This window comes from Periophthalmus magnuspinnatus, chromosome 7 (genome assembly GCF_009829125.3).
Source record: "Periophthalmus magnuspinnatus isolate fPerMag1 chromosome 7, fPerMag1.2.pri, whole genome shotgun sequence".
Classification (NCBI taxonomy): Eukaryota; Metazoa; Chordata; class Actinopteri; order Gobiiformes; family Gobiidae; genus Periophthalmus; species Periophthalmus magnuspinnatus.
This window is the reverse complement of record NC_047132.1, coordinates 20,959,288-20,972,434: the sequence shown is the minus strand read 5'-3', so window position 1 is coordinate 20,972,434 and position 13,147 is coordinate 20,959,288. Positions and strand designations below refer to the sequence as shown.

Sequence of the window (13,147 nt, the reverse complement as noted above, 5' to 3'; positions counted from 1 at the left end):
GCCCAAACTGTATTAAATCTTATTGACCTATAAAATATTGTGATGTCACCTGCAACACAGAAATAGTATGGGGTATAGTGTATTATAGTATACAGCCCATCCCATTTCACTGACCATCTTTGCCATTATTCATACATGTGTTTCCTTTCAGGTTTCCCACAAACGCCAGCTTTGTTTGGCTTTCTCTCTGTTACACTTTTCTCTTCAAACCACAACCTTTTTGTCTCTCAGCACAGACACCTCTCGTCCAATCATGCTGCCTCGCCTCCAGCCACGGCCCTTGACCCCGCCTAGAGGTCAACACCATGACTGGGATTTGATTAACCTCCCCATTGTCCATCCAGACTGTGTGCCATCCAGTCAGTCAAAAGAGAAAATGGAAAGATTTATTGCTGTTCAATGTCAAATGTGAACATTGCTCTGGGGCTGCAGATGTATAAATAAGATGGATAATAAGATCTATATAGGTAAAATAAGCTTGTCATCTCCAAAACTACTAGTGTTCCCAACCTTTAATGGGTGCCTAACTGAATATGCTGTGTTGGGCTGGCCTGGGTAACATTATATTAAAAATGTAATCGTGATCTCATCCGGGAAAGAATATTTTGATATAGTCATACTGTCATACCATTATTCCTTTTTAATGTTTAAACAAAGACCGTTTTCCCCAGCCATTTTCCCTATTTGTCTGAGTGAATGAGGGTGGAATTAACCAACCACAGTGAATTGTGAGCTGTCAAAAGAAGCAAATACCTTATTGCATTATTTTCTGATTTATTTTATAATGCTGTTTCCTCATCAAACACATACCTGGAGTTGTGTTTTGTTTCATTCACACATGTTTAACACACACACCTCATATTTTTAAATCTCTTCTTAAAACTCATTTTTTTAGCTTGGCTTTTAACTCAGTGTAAAGACTTGACATTTATCATGTTCTGTTTTTAATGTTATTCCATCTCATGTTTTGTGTTTTAACCTGTGTACAGCACTTTGGTCGACTGTGTTGTTTTTAAAGTGCTTTATAAATAAAGTTGTATTGGATTGGATTGGATTTAGGCTGAGTTCTGCTCACAAACAAAAAAACGCTCTGTTCCATCTTGTGATGTCATATGGTAATACAGTGCTCCACTATGTTTTTAAACTCCATACACCTAGAATTATTTGGATAATTTCAGCCCTGGAATTTCCAGTCTACTGAACAAAAGGTAAAATGTAGCCGGTAACCTGAAAACTACCACTTCATGACATCACAAGGTAGAACAGTACATTTTGAGCTTTAGGGATGTAGACAGACTAATAATAAAAGGTTACTCAAGCATGTGAATGAAACAAAACAGAACTCTAGGTATGTTTTTGATGAGGTAACAATGTGCTAACATGGCAAGAGTCAATTTAGGCTCTAAAAAATAGTCTTAAAAAGGTTTTGACATATTGCAATCCCCTTACTTCAAGCAATAGTGCTACTACACAATATTTAGAATATATAAATATATTAGAATTACATTTAAATTAATATGTATCGTAACATGATTGGGGTTATTCTATATTCCCTAGGTAAAAAGTGAAGTGATGTGGTATTGAAGGTGGAATCTGAGAAGTGAATATTTTCCCTGTCTGCAAGGTCTTCGCTCAGAGCAACAGTCATGCCCTTATGCACTTTCTGAAATAGTGTCATTATGCATTGACCTGGTGTGATTGGAGAGCGTGTGATGCTTTCTGATCTAGGCCAAGTAATAACATTCCAGTGATGATGAATTTAAATAAGAAGCCATGCCTATCAAGGGAACAACCGTAGTCTTATGCTGAGCTATTCTGGGCACAAGAGATGTTTAGAGTTAAAGTGTTAAATGGCTATGACTGACTAATTGGAGGTGTTCCATGAAGTTACTTAAGTAAAAGTTTAAAAAGTCAAAAAGTTACAAAAATAAGTTAAAAGTATGACATTAAAAAATCTGCTTAAGTAAAAGTATTTAAGTACCATTGTAAAAATGTACTTACTAGAGTAAAAAGTACAAGTGTTTTTAATTTGTTAAACTGTTAAATGTAGTAATACTGGTTAAAAATATTGCATATTTTACACAATACAAATCAGTTTCTTTATTTTTCTTTTGCATTTTGTGTTTTTATGTTTGTTTTTGTTTGTATTTTTAAGCTTGAAGTCAAGACGTTTTAGTCAGGATGTTACCACAAAAATAGTAAAAGTTAAATTATATGAAAAGTACTTTCTACTTTTCAGTCCAGTTCAAAAATTTAGTGAAGTAGAAAGTACAGATACCTGCTCTCAAATTTAGTGAAGTAAAAGTAAATGTATCCACTATCAAATCTACTTAAGTAAGGTACAGATATCTAACAATTTGATGTAAGTGCAGTACTATCACCACTGGAACCAAGACAAATAGAATTACACAAGTAAATGTACAGATGCCCTCTGTTTGTTGTACATAGTCCATTAACCATATCAGGACTTCCACACCATATGCTGGCCTAGCTGTTCCTCCCAGTGGTGTTCTGGAGGGGTCCCCTGCCAATGCGGCTCTGGGTGTGTGTGTGCTCCTGCTGCCCACTGATTACATTGTGTCACTGACTTTGGGTTACACATGTACATATAAACCACTCTGAGAGCTCTCATTGCACGAACGGATGAGGAAAGAGCAGACACAGGCTTCTAAAAAAGGAGCCGTCAGTTCTGTTTTTGGGGCCCCTGCCACCACTGTTGGCCTCTCTTAACACACAAGCACCATGTGTCGTAGGTGTGTGTAGGAGTGAAACCACATGTAATACTTAGCTGCACATCTGTTCTGTACAATATTGCCAAACATGATTTGACTTAGTGGTAAAAATACATAGTAATAACACTAAGACTACACATTAGTCTGATTACAAATGGCACCATGTTATGCAATATGTATATAAATAGAAATTTTAAATGTGTTGTTGTAAACTTTATTGTCCCTGAAATTGGTTTTGGCTCTGCAATTGACCAATCCTAACCAATTCCTCTTGGCACCTTGTCAGAAGCAGTGTTATTTCATATTATCAAAAGGCATATTGTTTTGATCTTAGTTTAGTCTTTGTTAAGCTATTATTTTGACACAGGTTAACCTATTAATGAACGCTTAACATTTACCTTTTTAAGATGTGTTCAATACTAAATGTATATTAGAATTATATTGCAATAATATTGTCAGTCTGACTCTTGATCAAGCCAGCTCAGGGTCTGAAAACTGATCCCTGGATACTGCACTATGACTATGGCTGTCTGCTGCTCCTGACAGGTTGCCCCAGTAGCATTGATGGATGGATCAGATGCAGAAGAAAAAATTCCCTATGGTGATAGAAGTCTTAAATGAGAATGAGCATTAGATTTTGTGCATTATCTAGATTATTGGAGAAACTGGAGTGTCTGGAGGAAATCCACCACAGGAAGAACATCCAAACTCCTGTGCGTGATTTGAACCTGAGAAAGATATCTAACACTTTTACATTCATTTGTATTGCAGCCTACTATTGCCTACTTAAAATTGCTAATGCCATTCGTCTTTCTCTTACATTTGTATTGTTTGAAGTTAATGTTACAACAATATCCAGTGACCATTGATATTTCTTCTTCCTCATGTTTTGTATTTCTATGTCCATCTTTTACAAGCTAATCTCCAGGTTGTGTTTCAGTTCAAGTTAAAAGCAGTGTGTCCTGGCACCTGCAGTTTCACATTTCACTTACACGGCTGTTTCAAATGACAGTTTCAGTTTCTGGTCCTGGAGCTCGAGCCCCACTGAGCACATGGTTTCACATCCCAATTATCCACAGCGCGGTTAAGAAGGCACAATAGCTTTGAATAAGCCTGGGGCTGGGGATTCAACTGTGGTACACTGTGTTCTACATTGTCTTCACTGTACTGCTTAAATAATGTATTTTAGATCATTCACAAGTCCTGGTGTCACTTTATGTATGTAGTATCACAAAAATGGCAGTTTCAAACGTTGTTTTTAACCTGGTTTTGCCTCACTGTGCAGAATAACAAAGCTTAAAAGTCTGCAATGCACATTTTTATTTATCTATTTATGAATCCTCAAAAAGGGTGCTTTGACAAGCGGTAAATAACAGCTCAAAAGCATTCAAAAGCTTTCAGACAAGTAGCTTTTCTCTCATTAGTGCGTCATAAAAGTGTCCTAATGGTAATTGCTGTGGAAGTGTTATGCCCCTCTTTCCCTGCTACAATATATTCCCATTAGACTGATGGAAGTGGAGCCCTCCACTCAGCATCTTCTCAGTATTTCACCGTTCATTACAAACCTGGGCTGAAGTCAGATTTTTGTTTTTGCAGAGGGAGAGTTTCTCTGTCTACGGCGAGTACTGCAGTAACCATGAGAAAGCACTGCGGCTACTCATGGAGCTCAACAAGGTTCCTCACATCAGGACCTTTCTGCTGGTGAGACACTTATTGACGCACATTGTTCTGGTTATGGTTTCAAGTTTTTTCTTCTAAAGTTCTTTTTTGTAACATTTTAAATTAACTACACTATTTACAGCCTTAATAAACCACTTGTATGTTGTGAATTAAGTCTTTCTTCATGCTTTATTAAGAAGATGAAGGCTTAGAAACTAAAATATGGTGTAAGGATTAGAGTATTACTTATTAAGCCTGAGTCATTCTTGACAAATTTTGTCAACAAATTTTGTTACTTTATTAATTTCATCTTCTTCATGTTTTATCTTTGCTAATACAGGTGTAGTTATTTTAAAGTGTTACCTCTCTTTCACCTGACAACAATCATGCCTGTATGACTGAACAATACAATAATTTTTGATATGATTGTGAGAAAATAATTTCACTTAAGTGTTCCAATACAGAAGTTGAACTTTGTGCATATTTTGTTTCTGTGGATAAGATCTGAGTTCACTGAGATATTACGCATAAATAGGTCAACACATCTGCAAATCATCTCAGCTCTATGACCTCACCTGAACACAAATTATTCACTTACAGCTTTAAACAGCCACCCTACCTTTTATAAGATGCTTTATTTACACCCCAGTTTCCTATTAGTTCACAAATAACATAAATAACATTTATTTAGTTCATACATTTTTACATTGCCCTACTTTTCTTTCCTCTCTTGAGTGTTATGCCTTCCTTTGTCATTACCCACCCTTTCCTTCCCCAGTCTCACCTCTGCTTCCATGTCAGCTCAAAGCTCCAGAGTCCGTGAGCACTCTTCCTGTCCGGACAGGATGTGGCCACCATCAAGGCCACTTTTGTCTTCACTCTTGTGTGGCGCTTCCGTCGGCAGCTGTTTCCACCTTTTAGGCCCTGGACAATGAACTAGTGGCACCATTCGTTTCAAAAGGGTTGTGTGGAATGAAAGCAGCGAGGCAAGGCCCAGCTGTGGAGTGTCGTTGGCAGGCCTTGCAGGACTGGCTCTGACATCTAAGGCCTGGTGTGGCCCCATGGTTCACTTCCATGGTTTTATTCTAGGCCAGAGGAATGGAAAAGCAGTATTGCACTGTGGCTCTGTTTGTGACCAGTCCTAGCAGTACATTGGTCTTATGAAGGACAATTATGTTTTCAATTTCAACATAACTAATTTTATATTACTTAAAGTGTACATTTTTGAGAGTTTCAAATTTTCAGTTCTGCTGCTATTTATTCATTCATCTACAAAAGCAAAATTGGCATCTGGTTCTATGTTAAAGTCATGTCAGCCTTAAAATCACATGTGTTTTGTATAGCAACCATATGTAAAACTGAAACATAGTGCCAAGTGAATGGCAATCTGCAGACAAGAAGATGGTTGGAATTATTATTACAATTAGTAAAGGATGACCATTTCAAATCCTTGCAATACAGTGGCCATTTGTTCATTTACATTTTCATATTAATTAAGCCTCTATATTATTGAACTTTTAATAGCGGCGAACGAGCAAATTGAAATCAAAAGGAGGTCAAATGGAAAAGCGAAGAGAATTGTGGCTTTAAGCTCTGACAAAGAAGTGCCAGATAAGAAAAGGCTATGGGAAATAAAATGGCAGCAGATGAAATATTAATACATCGCAAGTCAGTGGAATATCAAAGTTTAGGGTCTTTTTGTCAACACCCCCCACCATCTTCTGGAGTTAAAAGGAATTGCCGTATGATTAGCGTGATCTCTTTTCCATTCGAGGACTCGGCAGCGGTTTATCTGCATGGCGGTGTTTGATCTTTCATCCTGTCCCATGAGCTCATTGCATCCTGACAGGCTGCGATCCCTCCAAACGAACAGAACAGTGGAGGGACCCTGAGTGTAACTACAGCCTCCCACTTCTGATAAAAGCGGTTGTGAGGGGGGTGATTCTGAAAGCCCTCTGAAGGGAATGAGGGTATAAGAGGATTCGCAGTGATCTTTATGTTGAAAGGATTCTTCTGAAATTGAGGACATGTGGTGTTGATTCACATTGTTTTGCTCTAAATGGCCTGCTGCTAAGTGACATTTTTGTATTTAATTGTTTGGTAGCATTTTTAGAGTAGGCTATGCACATCTAGCCATGAATCACATCAAAATATCCAAATATAGGCTGGCTCACATCCAGACCCAGTAGAATTCAACTTTGAATGAACCCAGATTGAGTATTTGTATTCTTTTACAATTTTCCTCCAAGTCTCAGACCATTGCTTTAGCTGGAGCAGGAGGATTAAAGTCCATAAGAGTTTTTGTAGCTGCACAAATGAAATTCATTGTTCTGCACGTTGCATAGATTTATTGGGTAAACTGCAAAAATATGAAGCAAATTTCATGGTCCCTGTCAAAACTAATGTCAATACTAATGTCAAAAATATTTGGCTTTGTGGAGACTTGATGCAGCTTGCATTACTCTGTCAAAGATAGGAACTAATGGATTATTGAAACAATCTGCAGCAAATTTAATAATGGAATAATCATTATCTGGATAATACTCAGAGAAAACGTTTCAAGACGTTTGGAAATTTTGTATTTTCAAATGAATTTATATTTGTTCTATCAAGATCTCCTTAAAGGAGAGTGAATAAAGATTCTACTTCTTAGAAAATGTCAGTTTTCTATCACTGTTTCTGCATCAGTATGGAGAAGTACAGAAAAATACAGAAAATGGCACAATGCACTATGTTGCATGTACTTTGCATCACATGCGTCTATAATAATAATTTTTAAAAAAGCATATTAGATACACTTGTTTGATAATACTTGCATTTCTTTTGCAGCATTGCATGCTACTGGGAGGAAAGAAAAGCACAGATATCCCACTGGAGGGCTACCTCCTCACACCCATCCAGAGGATCTGCAAATACCCACTTCTCCTGAAGGTACAGCAAAGTTTTGCTCATTTGGTATTATCTGACATTTTGCAATTTGAACACAATGCTTAAGTAGTATGCCAATCTGGTATATATTAATGTTTGTATCCTAAAACATTTTTCACCAGGAGCTCCTGAAGCGAACCCCTAAAAAACACGCAGACTATCCTGCAGTGGAGGAGGCTCTGCAGGCCATGAAAGCTGTCTGCTCCAACATCAACGAGACCAAGAGGCAAATGGAGAAACTGGAAGCTCTGGAACAGCTGCAGTCCCACATAGAGGGCTGGGAGGTAAGAGGCAGCACCGTGAGAATTGGGGTCAAACAGGAGACAGTTGTCATGAAGAGATTCACGTGCTTCTACACAGGAAGATGGAGGTCAGCTGGAGAATAGTAGGACTTTACAATGTCTGTGGAATCACACTGGATTGAAAAACTTATATTGATTTTGAAAGAGTTTGTCCTGCATGTACCCCAGACACAGCATGTGAGTTGTCAGTGAGTTGCCTTTTTGAGGTTTGAGCATGTAGTCAGATAAATAAAACTACAGATTTCAGAATGAGTGAGTCAGCCATGTGATGATGTCTAAATGTCTCACATTTAAAAAGTCAGAATCTGACTATAGATCTATTTTAAATGAAATGTAAGGTAAACAATGCCCTTCCTAATTTTAACAAAACAAGTCCAGCCACTATCTTAGCAGCCAAATGAGTGCTGAGAGCTCAGGGGCCATGGACGGGGCTTGGGAGCTGGAGTTGAGAATCCAGCGCATTTTTCACGGCTCTCTCACCCACCACAACAGAAGCCTTGTCTTAGCTGGCACCAAAGGGACAATCCAACCTCTGAGGGTGCCAAGGGAGATGCCAACAGGCAAACTGCCCAATCAGAAGAGACTTAGGAAGCAGGGTCCTAGCCTCATGCATGGGCAGAGTTACATGAGGGGACCACTTGAGGGGACTGAAGAAGAAATGGAAGATGGAAACAGAACTGCCCCACTGGGACATCCAACAGCCAACCCTACCAAAACAGACCCCGTTTCCCCCGTTACAATGATAAATCTATAGTGCCTTTTTCTTTAGTTAATCACTTGCATCATTATTTAGTTATATTTTTTCACAAACAAATCTATATTTTTGAGCAAAGTATTGCTTGCGAAGTGCCGATTTACCAAACTTATTAAATTGTCAGTTGAGACCTAATGGTTTTTAGTAATTTCCACCACAGATCAAATTCTGCCAACTGGAACTGAGGTGAAAACAGCTTAAAAAGTTAATACATTTGAGTACTATTGATCAGGAGGAAGCTGTTCATTAAAGATTAAAGATACACTTTCTTTTTGTCTTTGGAATAATAGTTTTACATTATAGTTATCCACTTGACCCCCACAGTGGCTTCTTTCTAACAGCATTAGTCTCGCTCTTCTTTCCTCTCTCCAGCCTAATCACCTCCAAGCCTAATGGCCTCCAGTAGTGCCGAATCAGGTCCAGGCACATTACTGCTTCTCTCATACTCGCCAAACCCCCGTCCATGTTGTTTCTTGCTCACATTAAGAATCCAGGACATGCCCCACATCCATCTTTGACGAGCTAAACACATGGAAGTGTACACAAAGGTGCAGGCATGCCTTCTGAATTCCCATGCACTCCCTTAGCGCCCCTCCTCACCCGGTGCTGTTAGATGAGGTGGAATCAATAGTGTGAAACGTGATCCCTGCCCCACTCCCAGGCACAGTGCACCTTTTGGAAAAGCTCTGAGAATTGTAGAAACTCCACAGAGATGACCATCCATCATAAATTTATACTCATGGGAATCAATTATGGACGGTGGAGCGTGGGTGTGGCCAGAAGAGGATTTGTGCAGGTCTCAGTGTCAGTGGGGGTGTCCACACATGGCTGTTGTTAGTTCCACATAATTTGTAAGGGAATGATCCATTTAACAATGAGTGATAGCATGTCATTAGCTTTCATTTTATGGTCCGCAAATAAGTGTATTATATCTCACCGATCCTTTTGATTCCATAAGATAATATTTGCGCATCGTTGCTTATGCTAGAATACATTTGTGAAAGCAGTGTATCACCATATAAATAGGTTTCTTTTAAGTATACGTCTAAAAATAGTTAAGCCATGCATTAATTGGCCTTGAAGTTCAACCTTCTGGTGAAAAGGTTAATTAGGCAACACGCTGTGGTCATTGCACATTGACATCATAGCTACATCATTTTTCAAAGGGTTTAGAGAAAGAGACGAGGTCTCTGGTCGCCCTTCTTCACAAAACCACAGGAGTCAAACTCATTTTATTTTAATAATTTTAAACTAATTGTAAAATAGATACATTGCCTACAGAGGTTGGCTATAATGGAAATAGTGGCTAAATATATGTAAATATTTGATTTTTTTTTTACTAAACAACTTTATTGAACAACTTTGTGTAAATAAACTAATTAGATTTATCACGCCTGATCAGGTTAATTGGAGGTATCAGTGTGTGCTTAACCTCAATACATGCTACAGTGTTAAACAATGTTTAAATGGCCTTATTTTTACATAGAGCCTAAACATTCTTGTAAGCCCTTCCTCCTTTTTACATTTCCTTTCTACTTGGGCGTGTTCTTTGAGTGCATGCACTTGTGGGCAACATGAAAAGAGTGTTGTTTGTTTGTCAAGCATGTTTCTCAAAGTACACCATCTACGCCAAGGTTATGGGTTTGAGGTAGGCCACTAGGTGTGCTCATAGGTCACTGGGTGAACAGCAGGAAGCTAACCTGTTTTGCAGATACTTGTGCTGTGTAGCTAATATTGGGCTGTTAGACTACTAATATTATATTTTTATTAATTTTGTTTTATTAATGTTAATAGGTAGATTATTATTTTACATTTGGCTCATTGTAAAACACAAACTATATCTAAACTTTATAATGAAATGAGACCACTGACTTCCTGTTTAAAAATGCAGAAATGATATATCCTGCTTCTTCATAGTTGCATTCCCCCCAGTACAAAGTCAGTGTCCAACTCTGAATAATCTTATGATGAGATCCCTTTTTAACAGTTAGAATAATAATAAAAAAAAAAAAAAAAAAAACTCTAGCAAACTTCTTCTAAGGAAAAAAAAAACAAAACAATACGTTGCACCAATATCCATGTAAGATCATTTCAGTTGAAACCAAACAAATAGGTCTGGCTTTGTAATATAAATGTCTATATTTATGTATGTTTTCTTTCTTTTAACAGGGAACTAACTTGACAGATATCTGTACAGAGCTCCTACTTCATGGAAATCTACTGAAAATCTCAGCAGGAAACATTCAGGAACGCGTCTTCTTCCTGTTTGACAACCTTTTAGTTTACTGTAAGAGGAAGTCCAGGTGAGAAATTATACTTTAAAACATGCAAAACACTTACTATTGACTTTCTTCTAGATGGAAGCCAGACCCAGAAAAAAAGCATTGCAAATTACTGTATACTTATGTCTCTGTTCTTGCAAATATATTGGTGTGAAACTGTCACAAACAAGTCCTTTCTTAATGTGGCAATGGTGTTAACAGATGTTAACCACAGTCTTGTCCCATTACCCCAGGGTCTCTGGAAAGAAGTCCACCAAGAGGACCAAGTCTATCAACGGGCCCCTGTATGTGTTTAGGGGCAGGATCAACACGGAGGTGATGGAGGTGGAAAATGTGGAAGATGGAACAGGTTTGTATTTGCGAAGGGCGAAGTAGCTTTTGGACACAGCTCATTCAAATATTTATACCAAGAGGGATCATAATCATACAGGTTCAGTTGCTGTTTTACTACCCTGCAGTTTAGATTTCAGTCTGGAGGTTTAGTCAGCAACAGAAACTTGTGTTTCACTTTTCAGTATTATATAAGAAGTTTGCCATTGTTACATTTACTTAGTAAATTGATTAAAAATACCTTCAATTTTTCATAAAAAAATATATTTTTGGAAGTAACATAATTAGAAAAATTTGGATTAAGCTCTCTCTGAGAATACTTTTGAGACAGTTCAGCAACATGTTAATAAAAAAGGTTTTCTCTTTTTTGTCATTTATTTATTTTATTTTATCAGAAAGTCATATTGAGATTGCATCTCATTTTCAAGGGAGTCCTGAGTACACAGTTTAAACATAAACATTTACAATTGCAATTACATATACTTGAGATGAGCACTGAGAGCTAAACATTTGTGGTGTGCATTTGAAGCCAATAGTACAATTGTGCAACAAAACGTGTGACTAAGTTCTTTATTGGTGAATGATGTTTTGAGATATTTCTTTTTCAAATCTTTAACTTGAATGGTTTGATATGAATCAGGTACCTGTTGACAGTTTGGGTGGAGTCCTACATGAGCTGTGTTTGAACAGGAAGAACTCACTGCCACCTTGATGTCAACAATAGCACAGATACTGATTCCAATCTTAAGTGCATACAACACCCAAGCTTGGCGAAGGTTTTGCAAGCCACCATTTCCTTTGTGCTCTCGCTCACTTGCATACAAACATGTCGCCTTTTTCATCCGTTTCCTCTTTTCTGCTGCATGATCACATGACTGGCCTGATGCTTGTTTACTGTTTCTAGGTTGTCACATTCATAGTGCAAACCACAAAGAAAAACACCTTCATATAATTAATTTACAACTTACTTAACATATACAAGTCGACTCCCAATATGTGTCAGCTTATTATGCAAAAACAAATAAATTTTAGGATGTCTGGAGACGAATTACATAGAAAAAGAAAGTTTGTGTTAGGAAAAGTAGTGGGCTGTGTTAATAGAAGCCTGTTATAGTATTTTATGCTTCATCCCTCGCAGTATGAGCCATTTCTTTTAGAGCCCAGAGTATTAAATCTATTTATATGACCTTTGAGCATGAGACTAATGTGGGCCATTACTGATAGCCATTCATTATTCAGGAGCTGTTCACCTGCTGCTAAATGGAAGATAAAATTAGACAGAGAGTAGAATTTGTTAAATAAGGATGGAGGGTGGTCTCCTTTTTTTTTTTTTTTTTTTAAACAAGAAATGCAGAACTTAAATGATATTATAATACAAAAAAATGTAGAATATGTATTTTTGAGGCCTGTAGTTGACTAAAGAAATTGTTGGTTGACTAAAGACGTGTTTACCGATTGATTAGTCGATTAAAAAGGGGGTGTGGCAAAAACTCTCAAGACTACACCTGCATGGGAGTTCATGTAAAAACAACTATTTATGCAGAAATGTACAAAGGAACAAACATTTCTATAAGTACTTAACTTGAATCATGAGTTTAATCTTCCTTTTTACATATATATACCTAACCTTGGCTAACCTTGGCTTCTCCTTTCTACTCTTGCCCCATTTGAATCTTTATAATCTAAATATACAAATTATTTGACTAGTGGACACCATAGAGCGATTGATCGACTAAAGGACTGCAGTCCTAGAATTTTTAAACGATCAAGTATGACAGCAATCCATGTGTACTAGCATACCAATGCTGGTACTACTTTTATGTGTACTTCTAGTGATAGACTAAATCTAATGCCGCTGCTAATGCTACTGTTACTTGGTCATGAAAATTAAACTTGTGTTCATTCGGAGCTTTATTATTATTGGCAACTCTCGATATGTTATCATTAGCTAATGCAATGGAAATGAAATGCTTTTTCTGTATGTCTTTGCAGCGGATTACCATAGCAACAACTACACAGTGACAAATGGTTGGAAGATCCACAACACAGCTAAAAACAAGTGGTTTGTCTGCATGGCTAAAAATGCAGAAGACAAGCAGAAGTGGTTGGATGCCATCTTGAGAGAGCGAGAGCAGAGAGAGAGTAAGTAACGCTTTTGTA

General features: G+C 37.6%; 1 protein-coding gene across 2 annotated transcripts in view; it reads left to right on the top strand.

Annotated features, from left to right (window-relative positions):
* Nucleotides 1-13,147, top strand: part of prex1 (phosphatidylinositol-3,4,5-trisphosphate-dependent Rac exchange factor 1) — a 72,028-nt gene that overhangs the window by 19,997 nt on the left and 38,884 nt on the right. For both annotated transcript variants that reach the window (XM_055223033.1, XM_033970321.2), the window contains exons 4-9: nucleotides 4,329-4,433; nucleotides 7,221-7,322; nucleotides 7,442-7,603; nucleotides 10,545-10,678; nucleotides 10,891-11,006; nucleotides 12,980-13,129. In XM_055223033.1, the coding sequence (XP_055079008.1) occupies nucleotides 4,329-4,433; nucleotides 7,221-7,322; nucleotides 7,442-7,603; nucleotides 10,545-10,678; nucleotides 10,891-11,006; nucleotides 12,980-13,129 (769 nt within the window). The remainder of the gene's footprint in view (nucleotides 1-4,328; nucleotides 4,434-7,220; nucleotides 7,323-7,441; nucleotides 7,604-10,544; nucleotides 10,679-10,890; nucleotides 11,007-12,979; nucleotides 13,130-13,147) is intronic.